The 22,910-nt window shown below is 40.7% G+C and overlaps 1 protein-coding gene across 2 annotated transcripts in view; it reads left to right on the top strand.

The window, feature by feature from the left end:
- The first annotated feature begins 16,769 nt into the window (after window positions 1-16,769).
- Window positions 16,770-22,910, top strand: part of LOC147880594 (calcium-dependent protein kinase 20-like) — a 30,898-nt gene continuing 24,757 nt past the window's right edge. For both annotated transcript variants that reach the window (XM_087371259.1, XM_087371258.1), the window contains exons 1-6: window positions 16,770-18,260; window positions 18,460-18,583; window positions 18,765-18,908; window positions 19,174-19,326; window positions 19,421-19,536; window positions 22,089-22,256. In XM_087371259.1, coding sequence (XP_087227385.1) covers window positions 17,769-18,260; window positions 18,460-18,583; window positions 18,765-18,908; window positions 19,174-19,326; window positions 19,421-19,536; window positions 22,089-22,256 — 1,197 coding nt within the window. In that variant the 5' untranslated portion in view covers window positions 16,770-17,768. The remainder of the gene's footprint in view (window positions 18,261-18,459; window positions 18,584-18,764; window positions 18,909-19,173; window positions 19,327-19,420; window positions 19,537-22,088; window positions 22,257-22,910) is intronic.

Genomic DNA, 22,910 nt, shown 5'->3' with positions numbered 1-22,910 from the left:
TATTCTACTTTGGTAAGTGTCGAATATCCTCCTAGCAAATAGCTCAAGTGAAGAAAGTAATCCTCACACTTTAGCCAATTGCAAGGATGGCTAACTAGGAAAAATAAAAAACTTACGCTCTTGTACCACAAGTACCACAAGCTAACATAGGCTACCGTGGTTCACCCTATCTTTATTCAAGAGTTTGGCAACCACTGGGAGAGATCAGAGGTGTTGGTATGCACACAAATGCAAATGGTTTGAGAGTATGGGGCTCGACATGGACAAATTACCCCCCTTTCAGTACATTGATGCCCCCTCTGTCCTGCTCACCCATCACAAGATGAACTAGGTTATTTGGGAGGATCTCTTAAAACTACACACTTTCAAGACTTGGTTGGCACCCAAGAATCTTCTGATGAAGCTGAACTTTTATATGAACCACTGCTTCCAAATTCCAGAGGGCTTCATTGACCCACCATCATACACATAGATCCACCCCATTCTTTGAAGATGAGATATCGATCAGGCAGTTTCGTGCCTTGTGACACCGCCTTCGCATTGAGAGTAGAGAGGCTAAGGGCATACCTAGAGAGGGTCGCATCTGTACTATATGTGACCAACACGAGATCAAATCGGAGGAGCACTTCGCTTTCAAATGCCCTATGTATTGGTCACTATCACTGCCTCTTCAAGGACGATTTTGGAATCTAGTTTCTTGTCCTACCCAAATCGGAGGTACCTTGCGACTTTGATTCATGAGGCCACTTGGACACAAGGAGCACTTGCTCAAGACACATAGCGAGACTCCACTCAGAGCATGATCACTGAGTTTTTCCCATTCTTGAAATATTCATATGATGTTGTGGAGAATGGCACTAGTGCCATTCTCCAAACTTCCACCCATATAGGATGCAAATTATTCATGTATGTCAACGTTGTCATAGATGTTGGTAAGAGAATGGCACTGGTGCCATTGTCCACAACATCATATGATTATATTGAGACTGGCACCTATGCCATCAATCACATGGATTGAGAAGAATGGCACCTGTTCCATTCTCCATTTCTTCAATTGATGAATGGCATTGGTGCCATTCTATAAATATTGATATGATGTGGAGAATGGCATTCTCCAAAAAACTTCAACCCATCTGGTGAAAAAATTCTGCACCAGAGCCATTTTGAGGGGATTATCCATATAAAAAAAACCTTAGCTATATTGGTTATGGTGCCACTCTTGAGATGTCAAGGCTGTCACGGATCATGGTTGGAGATTGACACTCATGTCATTGTCTTGAAGACCATATGATTATATTGAGAATGGCACGAGTGCCATTAATCATGCGGATTGAGCGGAATGGTACCAATGCCATTCTCCATTCTCTAGGTGATGAATGGCATTGGTGACATTCTCCAAATATTCATATAATGTTGTGTTCCAACACTTCAACTAATCTGGTGAAGGCCTTAAGACCATAGACCCAAGTGTAGTTGGTGAAGTCATCTATGAATGTAACATAATAGAGATAACCCCCAAAAGCAGGTGTCCTCATGGGACTGCAGACATCATTGTGAATGACCTGTAATTTATGTGTAGCTCTCACTGCACCATCCTTCTTAAAAGGAAATCTTTGCATCTTGCCAAGGATGCAACCCTCACATGCATGAGGAGGAGGTGACTCCAAAGGAGGCAATGCATCAACCATAGCATGCTTCTGAAGTGTCATTAAGTTGCCATAGCTCATGTGCCCATACCTGGCATGCCATAACTCTGCATTCTGCATCGCAGCAGTTGGAGTGCTCATTGAAAGTGCAAGATCGGATCTTTTCTCATATATATCAAGTTGAAAAAGACCTCGATACAAAGTGCTAGACAACATCAAAGCATAGTCATTCTCTTTGTCTCTGACTGCACACTTAGCATCATCGAATACAACCTGAAATCCTCCTTTATTGAGAGAGGACACTGAAAGCAAATTCTTCTTGATACCTGGCACATAGGGAACATCTAAAATTTTGAAATCTATGCCATCAATGGATGTAAGGATGATGTCCCCCACTCCACACACCAAATAAGAAGAATAATTTGCACAAGTCACCTTCTTTTTAGTAGGTGAAGGATGCAAAAATGCAAAAAGGCTCTTCTTAGAAGTGATGTGCTTAGAAGCACCACTATTAAAATACCAAGTATTCAATGTCTCATTGACACTGAGAGAGCATGCATCCTTTGAAGGATCATAACTGCAAGTCAAGAAAGCATAAGGATCATCCTTAATAGAGGTTGTAGCATCTGAACTACCCACTGAAGAATCTGAAATGCAAGACAAAAAGGCATAGTGCTCTTCCACAAAATTGGCTATAACATCTCCCCCATCATGTGCATGAGGAGTTGATGCATTTGACACAGCCATACCTAAATCCTTTTCTTTTATTTAGCTATGCACTTCTTGCATTCACCTATATAATGACCTAGCTTCTTGCAATAGTGACAAATGCCCTTCTTTTTAGGCTTATCTGCATCACCCTTAGCCTTATAAGAGGGTTGTCCTGAATTAGCTTTATGCTGATGTGCAGGCTGATTGGCATGTTGCTTTTGCTGCGCTTTACCTTTGGGCTTAGACTTAGAAAGCATGGCATGCTCGCTAGCTTGTGTTGCCATATTTCTTCGTGTCTGTTCTTCCTGCAACAGAAGTCCTACCAACTCGTGAAAAGAGAGAGGATTGCTGCCCCACCTCAATGACAAATTCAGCGAGGTGTGGAAACCAAGATAGGACTAAGGAAGAGAATTCAGATCACTCTAAATCTAGAGTAACTTCATCAATATTTAGCAACTACTCCCTCAAATCCTAAGCTTTGTGAGGTGAGTATTCATGGAATCTCCCTCATCCATATGCATATGAGACAGGAAGGAAACTCTGGCATCATTTCTTGCTGCAAACATACTCTCTAATATCTCCCAAGCTGCCTTTGAGGTCTTTCACGACCGAATGTGAGGTATAATGAACCTCTTGACAGAAAGAGAAATCACTAATAGAGCTTGTGCATCCCTAGAATCCCATATTTTCTGCTGTGCTGTGGGAGCCACTGGAGTAGCACCTCCAATTACTTGTGTTGTATTTTGACCTCTACCCCTACCTCTAGTTGTAGGAGTGACAGGTGTAGCCATAGAATTTGGCCTTGCTTCATGTCCATTTACATAATCCCAAAGATGTTTGCCAACCAAGATGTTGCAAACGATAAAACTCCACAAGGAGTAGTTGGTGCTATCCAACTTATCCTCCTGTGTGAGGACTCTAAACACCTCATTGGGGTTATTCTGAGCCATTTTTGCTAGGTAAACTAAAAAACACAGCAAACTGAACAAGTAAAATCCCTTCCTAGGATACAAAATGCACAACCAAAATCTGCCAAAGAAAATCTGCCCACAGTGAAAAATACTGTCACAGCCTATCAAAGGCTTGAAATGCACCACAATGCTCTACAAATGCCCAAAAAGTGGCAAAAGTCTGCAATTGGACTCACACTGAGTCCAGAACTACTTGCAAGCCTCCCAAATGGCCTTTCAACTGCCAAATTGCATCCGAATGCCAAAAGCCCCAAATTTCTACAAGAAATTGCACTTCAAAGAGACAAATGAACTAAAAGCCCCAAATTTTGCAATTACCTGCAAAAATTACAAAAGCCCCAAATTTTGCCTGCAAGATTACAAGCAGAACGAAAAAGCCCCAAATTTATAGAGCAGGTTCTGCAACCTAACTGCAATGCCTGCAACAACAAAACCACATACCCCAAATGCGCTCTCAGAATGCAAGCCAAACAATGGCTATCTGCAAGAATGCCTACCAAAGAACACCTACAAGAATGCTAGCAGAGAAAAGAACCTGCACAGAAGACCTTTTTTTTTAAACCACTCCTGCAAATGCACAGAGATGAGTACAGACTCTTGCAAATGTACGGAATGTAGGACTGTGTACGAAATCCATAGAATGTATGGAAGAGCTGATTGTATAGAATGGCAGTGGCTCTGCTATACGAAAATGCCACGAGAGCCTGTACGGATGACCACAGGAGCTTGCAGTATGGATGATCGTACTATTGTATGACAGTACGGTAGATGGCGAACTCTAGGCATACAGGCCTATACAGACAGACCGTACGTCATACAGATAGAGGCGACGGTGCTTGTACGGACGGGAGCAGAAGATTGGCGTGCAAGTTTCGGACTGCTCCTGGGAGCAGTGTACGACGCTACTGTAGATTCTTACATGTGTATAGTAGATGGAGCTAGTATGGACATCGAGACTTGGGAACTGTGAGCTGTGAGCTGTGGGCTTGCACTCTAGATGAGAGAGCTTGGAGCTAGAGAAGGGAGTAGCAGGAGCACGGGCAGGAAGGACCTGCTCTAATGCCAAATGTGAACAAAATGAGAGCAAGAGTGAGTAAGAGAGTGAGCTGAACATAAGTGTACTAAATAGTGGACTGAAATGAAGTGAGTACATTAGGGGAAATTTGGACTCAAAAAAGGGCCTCATAAGGAGTGGATTAGCAAAATGGATTAAGAACTAATAAGGCCTACAAAGGGTCCCATCACCCCATATGGGAACAAAAAAGTACGTCTCCCTAGGCCCTTGGTGGTCCAGCCAAAAGTGCACCTCCCTCTCCTAGCTGGAGGGGCCCCCCACTCTCAAAAAGTTAACTCTCTTTACAACCTTTAGGTGGTCCACATTCCCAAAAAGTATCTCGCGGGTACACCCTAGCTTCTCATCATTTTGTCCCAAACTTGCTTCCATTGATCCTATTATATATTTCCATTGTCCCAAACTTGTTTCCATTGATTCTATTCTATTCTTTGAACTGATCCAAGGCCTTATTTCTAAATCCCTCTCATGGCTCCATTGAAAGATCGCACCAACAAGCCACGAAAAAGCACCTTGCACATTGAAGTTGCACCAAAGTATGCCACAACTCGTCAATGTTATGGCCATAAGGTTGCCAAAAAAGATACACTAGATCAATTACGAGACAACAAGGAACAAAGCATGTCGACTTATGGAGTGTTGGCGGACTCTGTCCAGTGGATCCTTTGACAGGTGCTCCACCTTTGTTTGAAAATGTGACGAGTTTGATTCAATACATAGGCGATGGTCTTCAAGGCTTACTAGGATATTGTAAACGCATCGGCCATTCCAACGCTGAAGCACACTTTGCGAAGATTCACTTGTTGAGAATGGAAGGAGAGACAAAGATATTTAGAGATACCGTGCATAACCTCCAAGAACAACTAACCCAAGAACAAAAAAAACTTCCCAGACTCAGAAATTGCAAAAGAGAGGTCACAAGAGACAATCACAACATTAATAGATGAGAAGAACAAACTGTTGAAAAAGTCTTGGTGTATCCAACGAGATCTTGCTACATTGACTAGGAGATTATAAAGGATAAAAAGAACCCCTCTAGGTTACAAGCATAGGATCAAGCCCGTGCAACCAATGGAGGGCTTGGCATATGGTGGTGGAGCAAACAAGACAAATGACCCTTGACATGTATAACATTGGATCGGGGGCCTCTGTGCTAACAAATTCATGTCTCTTGCCCTCTATAGTATGGGGGTGGTCTGATATACTCGAACATGTTGATCCTCATGTAAAAGGTAGTGCTTATGATGCCACCTCTTTCCTCATAAGGGTGATAGTCGAGGTGGCTGTGATCATGCTTAGGCTCCTCCCAATCACTAGCTAATTCTTGCACCAATACTTGATTAACTAGCATTATGCAAGGTGGGGGTGGTTGAGGGCCTAGTACGAGTGGTGGTAATAATAGAGCATGTTGTGCCCTATATTGTCCTTGATTGGCAAGAGGGTCTCCCTGCACATTCATTGAATTGGGTGGGGCTGTTAAGTCTAATTCGGGCCTTTCATGGTAGATTGGTTGGGGCAGGACCTTCGAAAACTAGCACTAGGAGGTTTCATGGTTCCCCGATCTAATACAATGCGTACAATAGAGTGCTAGCCTTGCCTTGAGGTGAGGGCATTCATTTGAAAGATGGTTGCTATTGCATACCGTAATGGTTGAGAAAGAAACATGGAGGAAGGTGAAGAAGTTGAAATCAGACAGAGGTGGCAAGGGCACTCATTTGAGAGATGGTTGGAGTTGCATGCCCCACACTAAACATTATCCCTTCTAGGGAATAGGTGGGGGTTGCTTGGTGGTTCCTTGGATGTTCCTGCCCTCGACTACTGGCCTAGATGGGTCAGTAAATGAAAGGCCGAATCTCCAATATCTAAGCCCTTAGGCCCCTTATTCTCATCCTTGGTAGGTTGCTACTAGAAGACCTTACTGCGTGTGATACTTTTGATGGGATTGTAGCTTTTTCCTTGGTGTTCTTATCCATCATGTTGTCACTTATGAGGATGGCTATGACAAAACATATGTGCCTCAGGATCGATGGAGTGCTCTAAGGTGGATGGAACCTATGTGGAGACATGATGAAGAGAGTGCTCATGACATGTACCTCAAGTCAATTGGGTTCCAAGATAGATTAGCTTGGACTCATAAAAAGAATCTTGAGTGAATGTGCATTTCTTCTTCTCAACAATACATGATCGGCCTCTTATATAGAGAGTGCCCTTAGAATAGTCAACACTTGTGGGATCCTCTAATCCACATTTCTCCATGTGGTTCGGGTGTCTAATTGAGATTATCAGCCGACGACAAGGGGACTCATTTTGTCAACAAAGTCATTAAGTGGATGAATGCATTTTATATGGTGATTCATAAGAAGTCTTCTCCATATCATCCACAAGCAAATGGACTGGTTGAGTCTACCCATCATACATTCAAGAGGATCATGTTGCTACTGGTGAATGAGCACCGCACGGATTGGGAAGAAAAGTTGCTGCTGACAGCACTATGGGCGTACCGCACATCATTCAAGGTGGCCAGGATTGAATTGGCATTTGGGTTGGAAGCAATCACGTCAATCGAGCATATTGTTCCGAGACTGAGGATTGCGGTAGAGGATAGGCTCCTTCTGCAGTACCCTATGGTATTCCGGTTGGATGTTCTCGACCAATTGGATGATTTGCGGCTAGAGAGCTATTATCTTACCTTGGAGGTTCAAGCTAGTAGGCGCAAGCGAAGGGAATTTGGCATCTAAGAAGAAATATTTTGAGCACGGGCAACTAGTTCTTCTGTTCAACACTCGCCTTGAGAAAATGCCAGGAAGGTCGGGTCCAGTTCTAGGTTTTTCATAATTGCGGATCAACATCGTTTATTCTTGCGGATTTGCAAGGGCACGTTCTTCCACATCCAGTTAATGGGTTTTAGGTTGCAAATTTTTTTTGTCGCATCTCTTTCGTCATTGCATACATTGTATAGAAATGGTTGAATTTGTGGTAGTATGACCTTATATGAATATGAGCTAGGTCAATTTGATTGTTTCCATATGAATTTTGTTATTTTGAACAGTAACTTGTCTTATTTGTCATACTTTGTAATATAATATGTTCTAAGCTAATAGAAATGACATATAATTCCATATTTAGGAATGTTGTTTGAGTCCCAAATATTTGTCATTTCTCATTCCAGGCAAAGTTTTTTATTTCTAGTTTTATGTCCACAAAGTTTGTTGGATATATCTAGAAAGGGTTATCCTTGGATAGATTTGCTTACTTGTTTATGAATACTAGTGCATTTGGTACATTGATCAAACATATATCGTCAATTAATCTAAATGAATGCTAGAAAAGATTTATGAGATCCCATCTACCAAACCTCATTAGTCTTTTAAAAGAATGTGAATTCAAAGTAAAGGAGGTAGAGGTTACACCATACAGGAGGTAGAGGTTACACCATAAAGGAGCATGAGAATCCCATAGGTATTCCTCTTACTTACTTCCATACATTTTTTCCCAAACGTATGAACACATTTTTAGTGAGCCAATTTGTTATATTTGTGGTGTCCTAGTTTTTAAACTTCAAACCCGCTTTATCAACTTTGTATGTCTCAATTCTTGGTTTATTTTGTGTCACTTGGCAAAAGTATGTACTTCTTCTTTTTGTTTTGAATGCAATTGTAATTACATTCTCCAATACTTCCTAAATTATAGTATCTTGCAGAAATGCAATTGTATCTTGCAAGCCATTTTCTCCGATTGATGGAATCGCCTCGTAGCATTTTATTATATCCGCAGATATGACACTATAAATATGCTTGGGCAAATTTAGAGCAAATTCACAAGAATTCGTCATCTAATAACTACAACATCTTGATCCACTCTATAGGAATATTTCAACTTATAGTACTTTACAAGCTTCCTGTAGTGGATTTAGGCATTTTTTTAGAAAAGCTGTTATAAGGACGGCCGTTTGAGAGAAATAGCAATTATGGGCATTCGTTATCCATCTGAATGATTTTTTTTTGTGCCTAATATGAAGCAGTTATGTAGGGTAGGAATTTTGATACCACCTGGAAATGTGGATATCTTGATTCTTATATCTCATACAAGTTGGTGGATATTTCCTCGATTGATTTTGTGCTACAACTCGATTCTTCTTCTTCTAATGTTTTGAGAGCTAATTGTCGTATTACTTTTTTGCATACACATGCTACATTGTTTTTGCCTTCTCCATGTAGCAAAGATATAGATCTTTGGTCAACTCTTCTATTTGTACTTTCTTTTCCATCAATATGTCTAGTGAATCATCTTGAATTTTTTGAGAAATCATTTTTTTGTATATCTGATCAAGGTCATCATTGAGGACTTTGATAATATCATCATAAGGCTTGGACATATGAATTCTGCAAATTGATTCCATGTGGATATAGACTCATTTTTTACTTCTTGTAATTTATTTGGTCTTAAAGGGATATGGTTCACTCCTTTTTTAATCATTCCTCGAAGTCTTTTGTCTTTGAATTAGTTTTAAGTCACATGTTGCTATGTGACCGACCTCATTCTCTATGTAAGGCCTTAGCCATTCAGATTCACATGCACATTTTGTTTTTTCATTGGTATTAAATTCACAAAATGTTTTTTTTGGTTTATATATCTTTTTTTGTACACATTGTGTAAATTTCCATCCAAAGCCAACACTATCCCATATGTTCATGTCAAATTTCACATTGGATTTATGTACCACATTTTTAAACAACTTCTTTATAGAGACGTTTTCTAACATTCCATTCACAAATAGTACTTGAAAATATAGTAATTGACATTTTTCACTTTTTTCAAATCCAATATGACCATGTGGTAGATGAATAATACCTCTAACTCAAGTCTCACAATCCACTTGAGTCTCCAGTCACTTCCACAATTGTCGCACTGGTAAGTCATCATCAGATAAAGCATATTTCTTTGATGTATTAGAGTGAGATAATACTATCTTTCCATGGCCCCTTCCCATCCTTGAGCTAGAGGAATGGAACTAAGAAACCTATATTCGTAATATATGGTCTAGCTACAAAAGATGCAGTGGTTTACTTGGTTTGTATTTCCCTCCTATGGCTCCCCAAGCTCTCCCATATCCCATTCTGAACTCGAGCACTTGCCCTTATGAAGGGCAGAGAGTGCAATTCTTTACTAGTGAAGGGTGCATCAATTGAGACTCGCATATCTAGTTTCACTAACATGGGAATGCATTGCCATATAGCATATCTTTGGCATCATCTCTAGCCATTGTTCCAATCTCGGGGCTGTGTAATGTATCCAACTCAACACTTAAAATTTCATGGGAATAATTAGAAAGTATCCCAACTGCCACGCCACCCTTTCCCTCCTCATCTAAGTGAAGAACCAGTTTCTTCTCTTATCAATAGTTTTAAGTCTGTTTTCAAGAGAGGCTCTAGAGACTTTGACCTCTTGTAAGGTAAGAAATGTAGGAGAGGGATTATTGGCTCTCAACCAAGAAGCTACCTCTTCTCCTCTACCAGAGTCAGTGAGACCTCTGACATTGAGGGAGAGAATGGTTATTGATTTATTTTAACATTCTTTTTAGTCCCCTTTCGGGACCTGGATTGGGGCTATTGACTTGGGGGGAAGCACCTTTACCTTGGGAGAGATTTCTCTTGCTTTGCACTTGAGTAAAGGTCTTTCCTTGTACTTGAATATCCTTTTCAACAGCAGTGACAATGTCTTGGTCATCTTCTAAGTCCTCCTCGTTGAGTCTGGAAGAGGTCATCTCATCATCTCTATTAATGTCCTCTTCAAAGTCTTTTGACTAGCCTGGAGCATCTAAATCCATATTTTGATTTTTTTTAATCCATTCTTCTATCTCACAATTAGCAAGGGCATCAAAGGTATTGTTCAGCACTAGAGAGTCATCTATTTTCCCTTTACCTTTGTCTAGAGAGGGTTTGGGCTTGGCAAAACCTTCATTGTCTAGAGAGGGTTTGGGCTTGGCAACACCTTCACTCAGAGGAAGGGACTTTTGAAAAGTGGCAGGGACCTTGGGGATCCATTTCTCAGTCTGTTTGGGGTTATTAGGTGCAAGAGGATCCTTGTGTTTGGCTTTAGCTCTCCTCTGTGTGCAGTTTTTAATTGCATGACTTGCCAATCCACAAAGGAAGCAAGAATTTGGCAGATTCTTGTACAAGAGGGGCTGCTCTTTGTATATACTACCATTTCTATTCACCATGACTAGATGGCTGGGAAGGTCCTCAGCAATATCCATTTTGATGCACACCTGTGGGTTAGCTCTAGGATTTATAAAATTTTCTTTCTCAACACCCACTATCTCACCCAAACCACTACATAGGGAGGCAAGTTGGTTGTAGAGGGACAGAGGCACAGATCTAGCAATTCTACCCAAATAGGGGTAATAGTGGACCTACGTAGGTCAAGGTTAAAGTTCTTCTTCCACCTCTCTAAGTAGAGAGGTTGGTGTCTAATGGTCCAAAGAGTACAGCTAAGGGCCTTAGAAGCCATACTAGGGGACTCAAAGAGGAAGACAAAAAAGCCCTTTCTCAGAAACCTCACATTAGTAACATTAATGACTTGTCTCACCCAATTGGTTCTCACCCAGCTCTCAATAAAAGCTAAGGGGGGTCTGAACTAGGAAGGAAGCCTATAAGTGCATGGGTGCTAAGCCAATCTATAGAATCAGAGAGAAGGTCCTCATTTACAAAGGCTGCAACTTGCTTACCTCTCGTGGGTTTTTGGCTCTCACCAGGAGAAGTCTCTTTCTCTTTAGGGCACTTTCATTCATCAGATGGGATGTTGGTGGGTGGGGGCCTAGTCTTCCTTTTTAGTCTCGCTATGAAGATTCCTTGTGCTTCTTTCATCCACTTCACCAAGTCTGCTTTCTTCAACGATTCTAGGTTCTCTTTGCTTTTCTGAGGACGGACCTACGCTTGCCCCATCTTTTCTTTACTTCCATCAATGTCACATGTTCTTCCTTTACTTTTTTTACTTCGCACATATTGTTGAACTCGAAGTTAGAGCTCTCTGGCTCCCTACTAGCTTGCTTTACTGGAAGGGACTAAAAACTTAATTGAAAGATCTTCACCCAAAGAAAAACTATAAATTTTGCAATACTATAAATTAATTTTAAACTTTATATATTCGTATATAAAGTATAGAAAGGTTTAAAGAAATTGCTAAAGAGAAGACAAAAGGTAATCTAGTAACCCCTAAAATTAAAAAAATTAAGACCTAAACCAAACACCTGTAGCTAACATAAGAAGATCAAAATTAAGACCTAAACCAAACACTCGTAGCTAACATAAGAAGATCAAAATTTAAACAAGAATGCTTAAGCAAAGACGAGCAACTAATTCTAAAACATCTTTTCCACTGGCTACATAAATATTAGAAAATTAACAACATGTACTAGAAACACTTTACCTTACTCCTTAGAAATCTAGGACTAAGTAAATATGTGTGTGTTGACTTTTCAAAAACAGACACACTTGCATTCACTTCTTCAAACAAAGACTATACTCAAAAGTATATTACAAAATAAACATGACTCAGCATATATACACACAAAGGCAAGGATAACTCAATTTGATAAGCTTGTGACAAGTTGCAAGTGAAATTGAAGGAGCTCCACTCACCTACATCCATCCACACAAAGATATGTTAGAACAAGAAGCTTTTGATTGTGGGACTACAGGCTTCAATGCAGAGCTCCACTTGTTATCAATGTCATAATATAAAATGCATTTACAAATCAAGTCAAATCTAGAAGCCTTAGCATGAGGTATTTAATGAGGCAACTCAGTGTTTGAGCCACCAACATCTCAGTGTTCCATAAGTGTTTCCAAACAAAGACAGTATTCAAATATTTTAAAAAAGAAAAACAAAGTTGAATGACCATCTGCACATAGGTGGTTGTATTAATACCAAGGAGATACCATGTGTATGTGAATGAGCTAATATAAGGGAAGTCTACAACAACAAGAATAATATTTGAACCATCTCCAATTGTCGATGAGATTTATGTGCATAAATTGAAATTTTGGTAATTTTGTAAAAAGGAAAATAGATTTCTTCCATTCATTTATTAATCAATGACCACATGGAAAGTAAAAAGAAACCATAGTCCTCTATTAGGTCCATTTCCACTTACATGTTATCGCAATGAAACAACCATAGTCCTCTATTAGGTCCATTTCCACTTACATGCTTTTCACTCCATCTGGCTTCCTCAAGAGATAATCTAAAAGCAAAGGGGTTGAAGGAAATAGTAGGTAATCATGACTAAGTAGGCTATGAAAGTGCAATCCCTTCATGGAAGGAGCGTATCAAAATGGATTTGCAAGGGAGAAAGAAAAGATCTTAAAACATTAAAGCTTGAGGACTAAGTTATACATCACATACAAAGAGATGCAACTTATTTCAAAACAATGGGTAGAATCAACTGTATCAAAAGCTCCTCAAAAAAATTGGGTAGAATTAAATTGATGGGTAGAAAATATTTTAGAACATTAATGCTTGAGAACCAAGTTATACATCACATACAAAGAAATACAACATCATTTCAAACAATGGATAGAATCAATTTTATCAAAAAAATATTGTGTCAAAACTGTGGATAAAATGACTTTCTCTATCAAATCAATCAAGAGCTTTAACTACATGGTTGAAACTACGGTCCAACTTGAAGTAAGTTATTATGAACATACATAAAGAGATGAAACGTTTCTATGGAAATAACAGAATATCGTGTTAAAATATTGAAGGGAATTGAGTTTGGTCTTTCAAATCATTCAAGAGCTCTAAAAACATCGTTAAAAGGCACGCTCAAAATTGAAGTCGGCACACATGATGACTTGCAATACATCTACACATAGCAAGTGCAAAACGTTGGTAGAAGATAAACCAACTAAGATGATCACACAAGCTACATCCAATCGAGTTTTTTCATAAGTTTGTTGAAGCACCAAGTTTTAATTGCCACAAAAGTCTAGGTTCATGAAATTTATCATGGTTCAAAAAATGTTTGTTTGGAAATATATAAAGGATTAAAAAATATTGCTCCTTGATTCCTCTTCACACATAGATGAAGAAGAACCACATTACCTTCTTTTTTTGGGTCCTGTTTCCCATTTCTTCAATGTGGTAAGATATTGAAAGTTAGTGTGTTGACAATGCGTCCTTGTTTGTACATTGTGTCTGGATAACATGTACCATATAATGAATAGACAACTTCTTCCAATGCATTCGCAAATGTTTGTATCCTTGCATAACAATTTATGATTTGTATTAATGAACATTAATACAAGACAGTTTCATTTATATATATTGCTGTTATAAAAGGCTTATAATTGGTACATAATATTTTGAAGTGTAGGTAAGTCATTATAATTCATGTCGCTAATATCGATTTAAAGTACTTGTTCAACATAAGCTATTTTGTACTCATAATTATGGATAATGCTAGCTAAAAATACACTAAGTGGACTTGATTACAACTATCTAGGTTCACATCAAGATATAGGTTGAACAAGAATATATTATCAACTATTTGTACTTGTTAGACATTAGCTATTTTGTACTCATAATGCTAACTAAAAATACAATAATTGGACCTGATTACAACTACTCAGCGTTCATATCAAGATAGAGATTGAACAAGAATATAATATCTACAACAACATGGTAGGATTTTATGCTTGAATTAGAGTATAATAATAGTATGCATATATGCCAAAATAAACTATTGAGCAATGTTAATAGTGAACACCCTATCATGCAATATCTTATATTGATACTCATCATCTCTCTATTTATGTTGACATTGCTTCACAAGTTTTAAGAGGATTAGAGAAAAAGGCTAGCTTACTTCAAATTTCTCCGACATAATGGGAAAATGTTGAATGAATGCAATATAAGAACTTATGTTCATATGCTTTTTCTTATCATACATTTCTATATATGAGTTGTAGGTGTGGATTTGACACAACTATCATTTCCTTGAAAAATATTCATAATAAATTTAAACACAAAAAATGTGGTTCCCTGCACGCTTCTAAAGGCACATGCATGGCCGAAGTGCCACTTTTGTCTATGGCACTCATGGACTTAAAGAGTGTGCATCACATGATCCATATGAAGGTGCAAGTATTAGCACCCTAAAATTTGTATTATACTTGTTATTTAATGTACATGTTTATTATGTTGTAGTATCTTTCAATCGATCAACCCACACCCTTTATATGCACAGTAATACAAGGTAAAAGTGCATGAGTGTTTTGATCATAAAAAAGGGAAGCACATGCCTATCTCCATGGATAGTTGTTCCATTTATTTTTGTTACTCTGTCATTTTTTCTTTCGCTTTTTCACATATGAGTCACCCACATAACATTCACATTCTTCCATCAATTCATTCAAAAGAGTAGGCCTAGACTCAAGGTTTAATTATATAGCTTACCCCCACACACAAGTGCGTGTGCATGCACACGCACATGCATGCACACACATGCCATGCTTCCTCTATCTATTGACTCTTTACTCGCAAGCATGCTCATAGATATGCAAATGGTTGTGTGTGTGTGTGTGTGTGTGTGTGTGTGAGAGAGAGAGAGAGAGAGAGAGAGAGAGAGAGAGAGAGATTCAAGGGGCTCATGGGATTGATTATATTGTGAGACTAAGAGTTTACTACAAGAGCATTTACTACAATTGAGGGGGCCATGTGGTTAGCAAGACAAGAAACAAAGCCAAGTTCACATTTCCATGCAAGACACTTATCTCAAGAAGCAAAATAGTATTCTTGGGGAGGGTTCTTTGCAAACATCAACATGAACAAATCCACATGAACTTTGGGATTCTAGCTTTCTTACTCACTTTCAATAATTTCTTTAGCAGGGAATTATTTTAGTAACTTGGTGTACTTTTGGAAACTGCCATATATATATATTTAAAGCTTAGAACAAGGATGAAAGGAGATGATATGTAGGCACAAAGAAATTCCCTATGCTTTTCTATGACTATGATTTGTAGAAGCAGGAACTATGTGGATCATGGCCTATGCTTGTCTTTGCATGTGGAAAGAATCCAATGATTAAGATGTCTTGTCCTACATTGGAGTTGCTGTTATTTTGTTGGAGATTTGTGAAACTTGTATGATGGTGGAATCTTGAAGTAGAGTGGAGGGTATAGAGTGATTTGTTAAAGCTCCTAAGATGGGGGAGGCTTGAAGAGAGTTGAGTGCATGTTGTGATCAATGAACCTTACTATAGAGGAATCTTGAAGGAGAGCGAAAGGCATGTGATGATTATTAGGAAAGTGATGTACAAACTAAAAAAAATTGTGGGTTTTCAGTAGTAGGTCAGGAAGGGGTGGATAAATGGAAAAGGTGCAAGGTTTTTTCTCTGAAGGTTAGGTACATTCACCCGCCATTTTAGAATGCATGTGTATATGTACATACGAGAGATGCACACCTGAATAATTGGCCTACCACTTGATCATCACAATTGGGTAAGGTTTGGAGTGATAAGACAAGGCCGTGTCTCCATGAACTTTTTGGGAGAATCCAAAAAAAGTTAGGCAAGATAGACAAAGCACACAAGGGAGATGGCAATGCAAGTGGAAGGCCTATCATGCTTGCATATGCGATGGGGTAAGATAATCTTATGCCTTGTCCCCCCAACTGATGGTAGAGGATGATGATTGCGAGGCTCAAAATGCCTATATGTGGTGGGCCAGGATCTCGACGCTACGTTGGTCAAGCATGTCTTAGGTTAACTGAGGTCAACATCAGTGTTGGATTTGAGGGGCATATCCGTGGAAAGTTAGAGTCAAGTCATGGAGGGAGGGGCCAAGCAAAGTTAGTTGAGACACCCAAAAAATCTATGTAGACTAAAAGCGTAGGGGGAGAGGGGGCTAAGTTCTTTTAACGACAAATGGGAAAGGGTTAAAAGAGGTTCAAAAGGAAAAGGGCGGGGAACCGGTTGAGCCGGTGGAAGCTTCAGAGAGACGGGCTAGGGGCGGTAAAAGAGAGACAGGGGGCGGTGCACGTGGGATAATTTACTAGGCGGTGTGAAGAGACTTTTGTTTTTTGTTTTTTTTTTTTGGGGGGGGGTCCCGGGTTTTTGTACTTATGGGTTGTGCGACTTATGCCTTCTTCTTCAACAAATTTTAGGTAGAACAGCCACAAAACGAAGAAGAAGAAGAAAGAAGAAGAAGAAAATTATACACACGCAAAGGCAAAAGAAAACACAAAACACACAAAAATTCTCTCTCTCTCTCTCTCTCTCTGTCACACATACACAGCTTTCATCCTCTTAGAAAGCCTCTCTCTCTCTCACACACTCGCACACACAGAGCTTCACGTCTCCATAGTTACACACACACACAAACAAAGCTTCATCTCGCCATAGCTCTACCTCACCTCTCAGAAAAGCTTCTCTCTCTCTCTCTCACTCTGTCTCTCTCTCTCACACACACACAAACATACACACACAAACATACACCACACCCAAAGCTTCACCTCTCCATAGTTTACACACACACACACACACTCACAGACCAAGCTTCATCCCTGCATAGCTCTAGTTTACCTCAAAGCCTCTGTCTCTGTCACACACACAGACACATACACCCACACGTCTCTCCCTAACTTCATGCACAGGAAAGGAAAGAAGACACACACAAAAAGCCTCTTTCTCTCTCTCTCTCTCACACACACACACACACACACACACAGACACAAAACTTCATCTCTCTTTAGCTCTCTACATCTCTTAACTCCTTTCCCAGATTGCATCTCCTCATCTGCCCAAATCCTTTCCTAAAACCCCCCTCCCCTTTGCCACCTTTTCAACCACTTAGCTCCCTCCTCCTTGCCTTTCCCCCTTGCCAGATCCCTTGCGCTCATCATCTTCATCCTACATTCCTCTCTGCAGAGCTCTCTCTCTACTTCATCAACCATCAAGCAAGCACCCCCTCATTTTGGGTGCTTGCTCTCTTTTTTGGGTGTTTGCTCTTTTGGGTGTGGGTTTTTGGCCACACTCTACACCCAGCCCACACCCAGCTTCATCTCTCGCCATAGTCTGAGCTCCTCCTTTGCCAGATCGCTTGCACATTTCGATCCAACTAGATCCACACCTCAGACAACCATCCTTATGAATGTTCAGCTTGTGCTTGCCTTTGAGGAGTGTTTTGGCTGTTCTTCCCCTGTGAATGAACACTGTAACTTCCAAAACTGATCTGTGAGTGTTGGCCTTCTCCCCACTGATTTTCAAACCAGCCCCGAAGCCTGGCTTCCGCGCCCAATTTTTCTCAGCTCAGCCCCCTTCCCCTGACCTACACTCGGAGTTGATGCGCTTTCACAGTAGCCATGGGCAATTGCTGTGGCTCCGACGTGCCCAAATCCAAGAAGGAGTCCCCTGTGGTTGCTGGCTCTGAGAACCGCTCCCCCGGACGTTCCCAAAGAGTGATCCTGCTCACCAAGCTCTCTTCCCGTGGAGAACAGGGCCTCACGGACAAGTACCATCTTGGTAGAGAGCTCGGTCGAGGTGAATTCGGTATCACTTACCTTTGTACAGAGAAGGTGAGCGACGATTTGCTGGCCTGTAAGTCCATCTCCAAGCGGAAGCTCAGGACTCCTGTGGACGTTGAGGATGTACGTCGGGAGGTGGATATCATGCGCCATCTGCCCAAGCATCCAAACATTGTCACCCTCGAGGGTGTGTACGAAGATGACAACGCTGTCCATCTGGTCATGGAGCTCTGCGAAGGGGGCGAGCTGTTCGATCGCATTGTTGCCAGAGGGCACTACAGTGAGCGTGCAGCAGCTACAGTCACTCGCACTATTGTGGAAGTTGTCCAGGTGTTTCCACTCCCCCATCTTACTTTCCTTCAAACGAGGAGCTCTCACATTTCTTTGTCCACGCGCAGCTCCGTTCAGATGTTGGTGATTTGAGCTTCTTTAGATCCAAAAGATAGCTGCCAGTGTCATATTTTGCTAAATTAGATCGCTCAATTTCACCTGATGTGCGAGAATCTTACACCCATCTTCTCCGCCGCAGCTTTGCCACAAGCATGGCGTTATGCACAGGGACCTCAAACCAGAGAATTTTCTGTTCGCCAACAAAAAGGAGAACTCGCCGTTGAAAGCCATAGATTTTGGGTTGTCAGTTTTCTTTAAACCTGGTATGCATTTTGCTATTCTTTCACAGTGCAGCTAGTTTTTGTGTCAAGTACACCACTTTACTGGCCTGATAGATCCATCAGACGGACTCACATATAGTCTTGACTTTCTGGTCTAATAACAAAATGGCGGTATAAAATGGCAGCATCCATAATACTTCCTCTTGGTCTTTGTCAAATGTAGGGGAAAGGTTTTCTGAAATCGTAGGTAGTCCATACTACATGGCTCCTGAGGTGTTGAAGCGAAACTATGGTCCAGAAGTGGATGTATGGAGTGCAGGTGTTATTCTCTACATTCTCCTTTGCGGTGTGCCTCCTTTCTGGGCAGGTACCTTCACTTACACATCTGCCATCATATGATCATGGCCTGCCTTTGTGAATTCAGTCTTCTTTTTTGGGGAGCACATTAATTGTGCATCTGTTGTTTCCAAAATCTTGTACATTCTGACTAGCTTTCAGGAATGCGTAGCTTTTGAATCACGCTGTGTTCTACAGAAACTGGCCTTTTCAACCAGCTCTTTCAAGTGAAGGGTTGACTAGGTCTCTTGATTGGCAGTTTGCTCACGGTGTTCAGACTTGAAACTGTTTTGTAGAGACGGAACAATTAGTTGCCCAAGCTATCCTACGAGGTGTGGTAGATTTTAGAAGGGATCCTTGGCCAAAGGTTTCAGAAAATGCAAAAGCGCTAGTTCGTCAAATGTTAGAGCCCGATCCAAAGATAAGATTAACTGCTCAGCAGGTTCTTGGTATGCTACACAGTCTTGATGTTATCATTTCTTGCTACCACTCTGTTGAGCTTCTTTCCTTCTTATGTCACACACCTGTGTAAAATGTCTGCAGACCATCCATGGCTTCAAAACTCAAAAAAAGCTCCAGATATTCCACTTGGAGATGCAGTACGGTCCAGGTTGAAGCAGTTTTCAGCTATGAACAAGCTTAAGAAAAAGGCGTTGCGTGTAAGATAACTTGCAACTATTTATATTCACGAGAGAATTTCCTGACTTACAATTATGTGATTGCATTGGGGGTTTTAGTAGGTGGCTCCCAACCGAGGGATGACTTTCGAACTATCGTCTTTATATTTTCCTACTTCCTCTCCCTTGTTCATTGGCTTCAATTGATTACATGTTTAGGACTTTAGAACAACAAAAATCTGAATTGGTACGATTGGATATATTCTAGTCTTACAAAGGTATATCTATTGATTACATGTTTCCCTTACATTTTTTTCATCCTTCCTCTCCTAATTCCATTGGCTTGTAATACGTATTGCTAAATGCTATTAGAAGAACTTGTTTGTACGGTATCCAGCTTACTTTTTTTTCAGTGTACGAATCATCCAGACAGCTTATTTGTGTAGGCGTGATAGAATTAGAAAAATATTTATCATGATAGCCAACTTTCACGTCTATAACTATTTGAAGTTATTAAACTGTTGTGAAGTCTCTGGATTTTAGAAGGGCTTCATGGTCAGTCCCTATATTGACACATTATGGATTCTACATATTGTACCTTGGTTTGAATTAGATTTGGGAAGAGTCTTGGTTTTGAGTAAAGGTGATTAACAGGGACATACTGAAAGAATGTGAAGAGATCCGACGGGAAGGTTACCATGTTAGGAACTGATTTTTTAACTTCACCAACAGCGGACAGATCTAGAGAACTCTCTTAACTCACTCCAGATGTGCGCGTACACTCTTTTTTTGGTGAAAATTTTGATGCTTTATATTATACAGTGGCTCCCCCTAATGGGGAGCTCAAGAGTGTACATACACACACGCGCGTGCACACTTTTTTGGGGTTGAAAATCTTTTATTATTATATTACAAAGGACAGTCCCAAAGAAAGGGACAACTAGCTACCAACATCAGAAGATGTCATTATATGACAATTCGCACGCGCACACACAGACACATTGATCACCATGCAGAGAATAGTAAAGATGTAGAGAAAGAGATTAGATAGATATTCGTCCACAACTGTGGGAAAGACAGCTCTCAAGGGAGCATCAAACATCCAGTGGGTGCTGGGCTGAACAACAGCAAGATTCAGACCAAAACTGAGGCCTCACACTTGTCTTCTTCTGCACTGCCAAAATAGGCCTCTGTTCAGAAACAAAAGGGGCCCTCTATTTTTCGGAGGTAGCTAGTCTGCCCCCTCAACCTGCTGCTGGCCGACCCACCAGCCTGTGGGGCTGACCAGTCAGCCTACTGACCCGACGAGCCAACCAGACTGCTGACATGGGGCTGACCTTAAGTAGGCCATGCTGCTGCGCTGCATACAGCAGCCTCTACGCCTTGAAACTAAGCCACCCTGGTCTAGCACACTCTTAGTTCTCCTCATATAGGGGCACACAGGTGAGCAGTGACCTTTTCTAACAATGCCAGGACATGGAGAGATCGACAGGAAGGTGCTAAAATATGGCGTAGCCTCTCGTCTTCTTTAGATGTATTCTGAAAGTTATCCTGAACTGAAACAGAGTCAACTGACATTCTTCTTTTAAGGATAACTGCATGGAGGAACAATGTTCTGATTTCAATTTTTGCAGGCTCTCATGTATATGATGCCTTACTTGCAGTTCTTGGTTGTCAGATGCACAACGGCAGGCATGTGCCATGTTCTATTTGTGATGAATAAATCATAGGCTTTTGACTGCCAATTTTGTGATATGAGGGTAGGAAAGGGGAAGGAGGAGGATAAGTGCCCCTGCATCACACACTACCCTGCTTCCCCCATGGCTGTTGGGAGTAGTATTAGACTGATTGGGTACAGGATAGCCGATTGCGCTCATCTCGTTGGATTGCGTAAGTGCTGGTGCTATTAAGCTATCTAAAGTTGTTGCTGCACTTGCGACATCAATTTCCAGCAAAGTGACACATGCGCAATTGTTTGCTGGAGATCACAGAGACGATATGTCTATTTAGGGCAATGTTTATCATCCCCTTTGTCAGCGTTGGACGACAGCTGGTTAGCTTATTAGTCAATCTGGCCAGGCACTCAAATTGTTTGGCCATTACAACAAGGGGGTCGGTCAGCAAGTCAGTTGTTGATTTAGTGACATTTTGAGCACATATACATTATACATTTTGAGCAAAGTAGGTAGGACTTGTCTTTGAAAGATCCGAGTCTTACTAAGTTTACTCATACATAGACTCGTGCAACTTTGACTCTTTATGTGTCTGCTTGTGACTCATTACTATTGGTCCTGTAGTGTTTATACTTGAGCCAAATGCTCTTGCATCTGCATCAAACACGAAGCTGAAAGGCTACTCTCGTCTTGTCAAATTGTTTATATTGCCCATTCTTGAGGCCATGAACACAATACTATAGATATTGCACTCATGTCAGCAGCTTAGCTGCTCCATCCCTGCTGATTGTCTTTGAGAGTGAACATCAAATCAGCTACATTACACAAGTTCTTTTCTTCTTGTCTTCCAATAGTTTCTTTAGCAGACTACAGCTTTGCATTATGTCTGATAATAAGGGCATGCTCTTTTGCTTGGTACAGGTTATTGCTGAACATCTGTCTGGTGAAGAAGTTGAGGGTATCAGAGATATGTTTAATATGATGGACACTAACAAGACTGGATCAATCAATTTTGAACAACTACAAATGGGGCTTCACAAGATTGGTTCTCAGCTTGCTGAGTCTGAAATTCAACAGCTTATGGAAGCAGTAAGCACTTTGTTATGTCCTCTTGTGTTTTTGATGTTTTTCACGTTGTCTTCTTGATAGTTGGAGATCATTGATGCTTTATAGTAAGATCAGTCTGGTTCTTTTATTATAATCTCTCTTGCAGTATTTTATCGATCTCACATCTCAGCTTCCATCCCTTGCATTCTGTGAACCAGCTTGGAAGTTTCATAGAAACTTCAGTGTATTGAAGCTGCTTGTAAGCATTGCCTCTATGAGCTTGGAAGCAACTTACTCTAGTGCTAATATTCTAGTAAATTTAAGTCGGTAGTTCAAATGTACAACAGCAACAAATGCAAATTTGGAAAATTTAGCTGGTAAAGGTGCTATATACAGCTTTAAGAGTTGAAAGATTAGCTTTCGTTCAATGCACGACTGGACACAAGATTCCTAATGTAGAAGACTGGGTATAAAGTGAATCTATTGTACAATTCAACTAAATAGAGTTGTCTCCTAAAAGTCATGATAATAACTGACCCTAGCCACCTTGCTGCTGCCCTTCTCTGCTGTCCCAGGGCCAGCCCCATCCTACTGCTGTTCCGTCCCCCATCTGCCTTCCCTTGTGCTTCTGTCGCGGGCCTAGCCTCTATCTGGTTGTGCTACATCCCTTGCCTTCTCAACCCCCTACAAACTGGT

The sequence above is a fragment of the Dipteris shenzhenensis genome, chromosome 32, assembly GCF_047967505.1.
Source record: "Dipteris shenzhenensis isolate YYH24624 ecotype China chromosome 32, Dip_SZ_1.0, whole genome shotgun sequence".
NCBI classification, from domain to species: Eukaryota; Viridiplantae; Streptophyta; class Polypodiopsida; order Gleicheniales; family Dipteridaceae; genus Dipteris; species Dipteris shenzhenensis.
The sequence above is the reverse complement of the archived record's forward strand: the minus strand, read 5'-3'. Positions and strand labels throughout refer to the sequence as shown.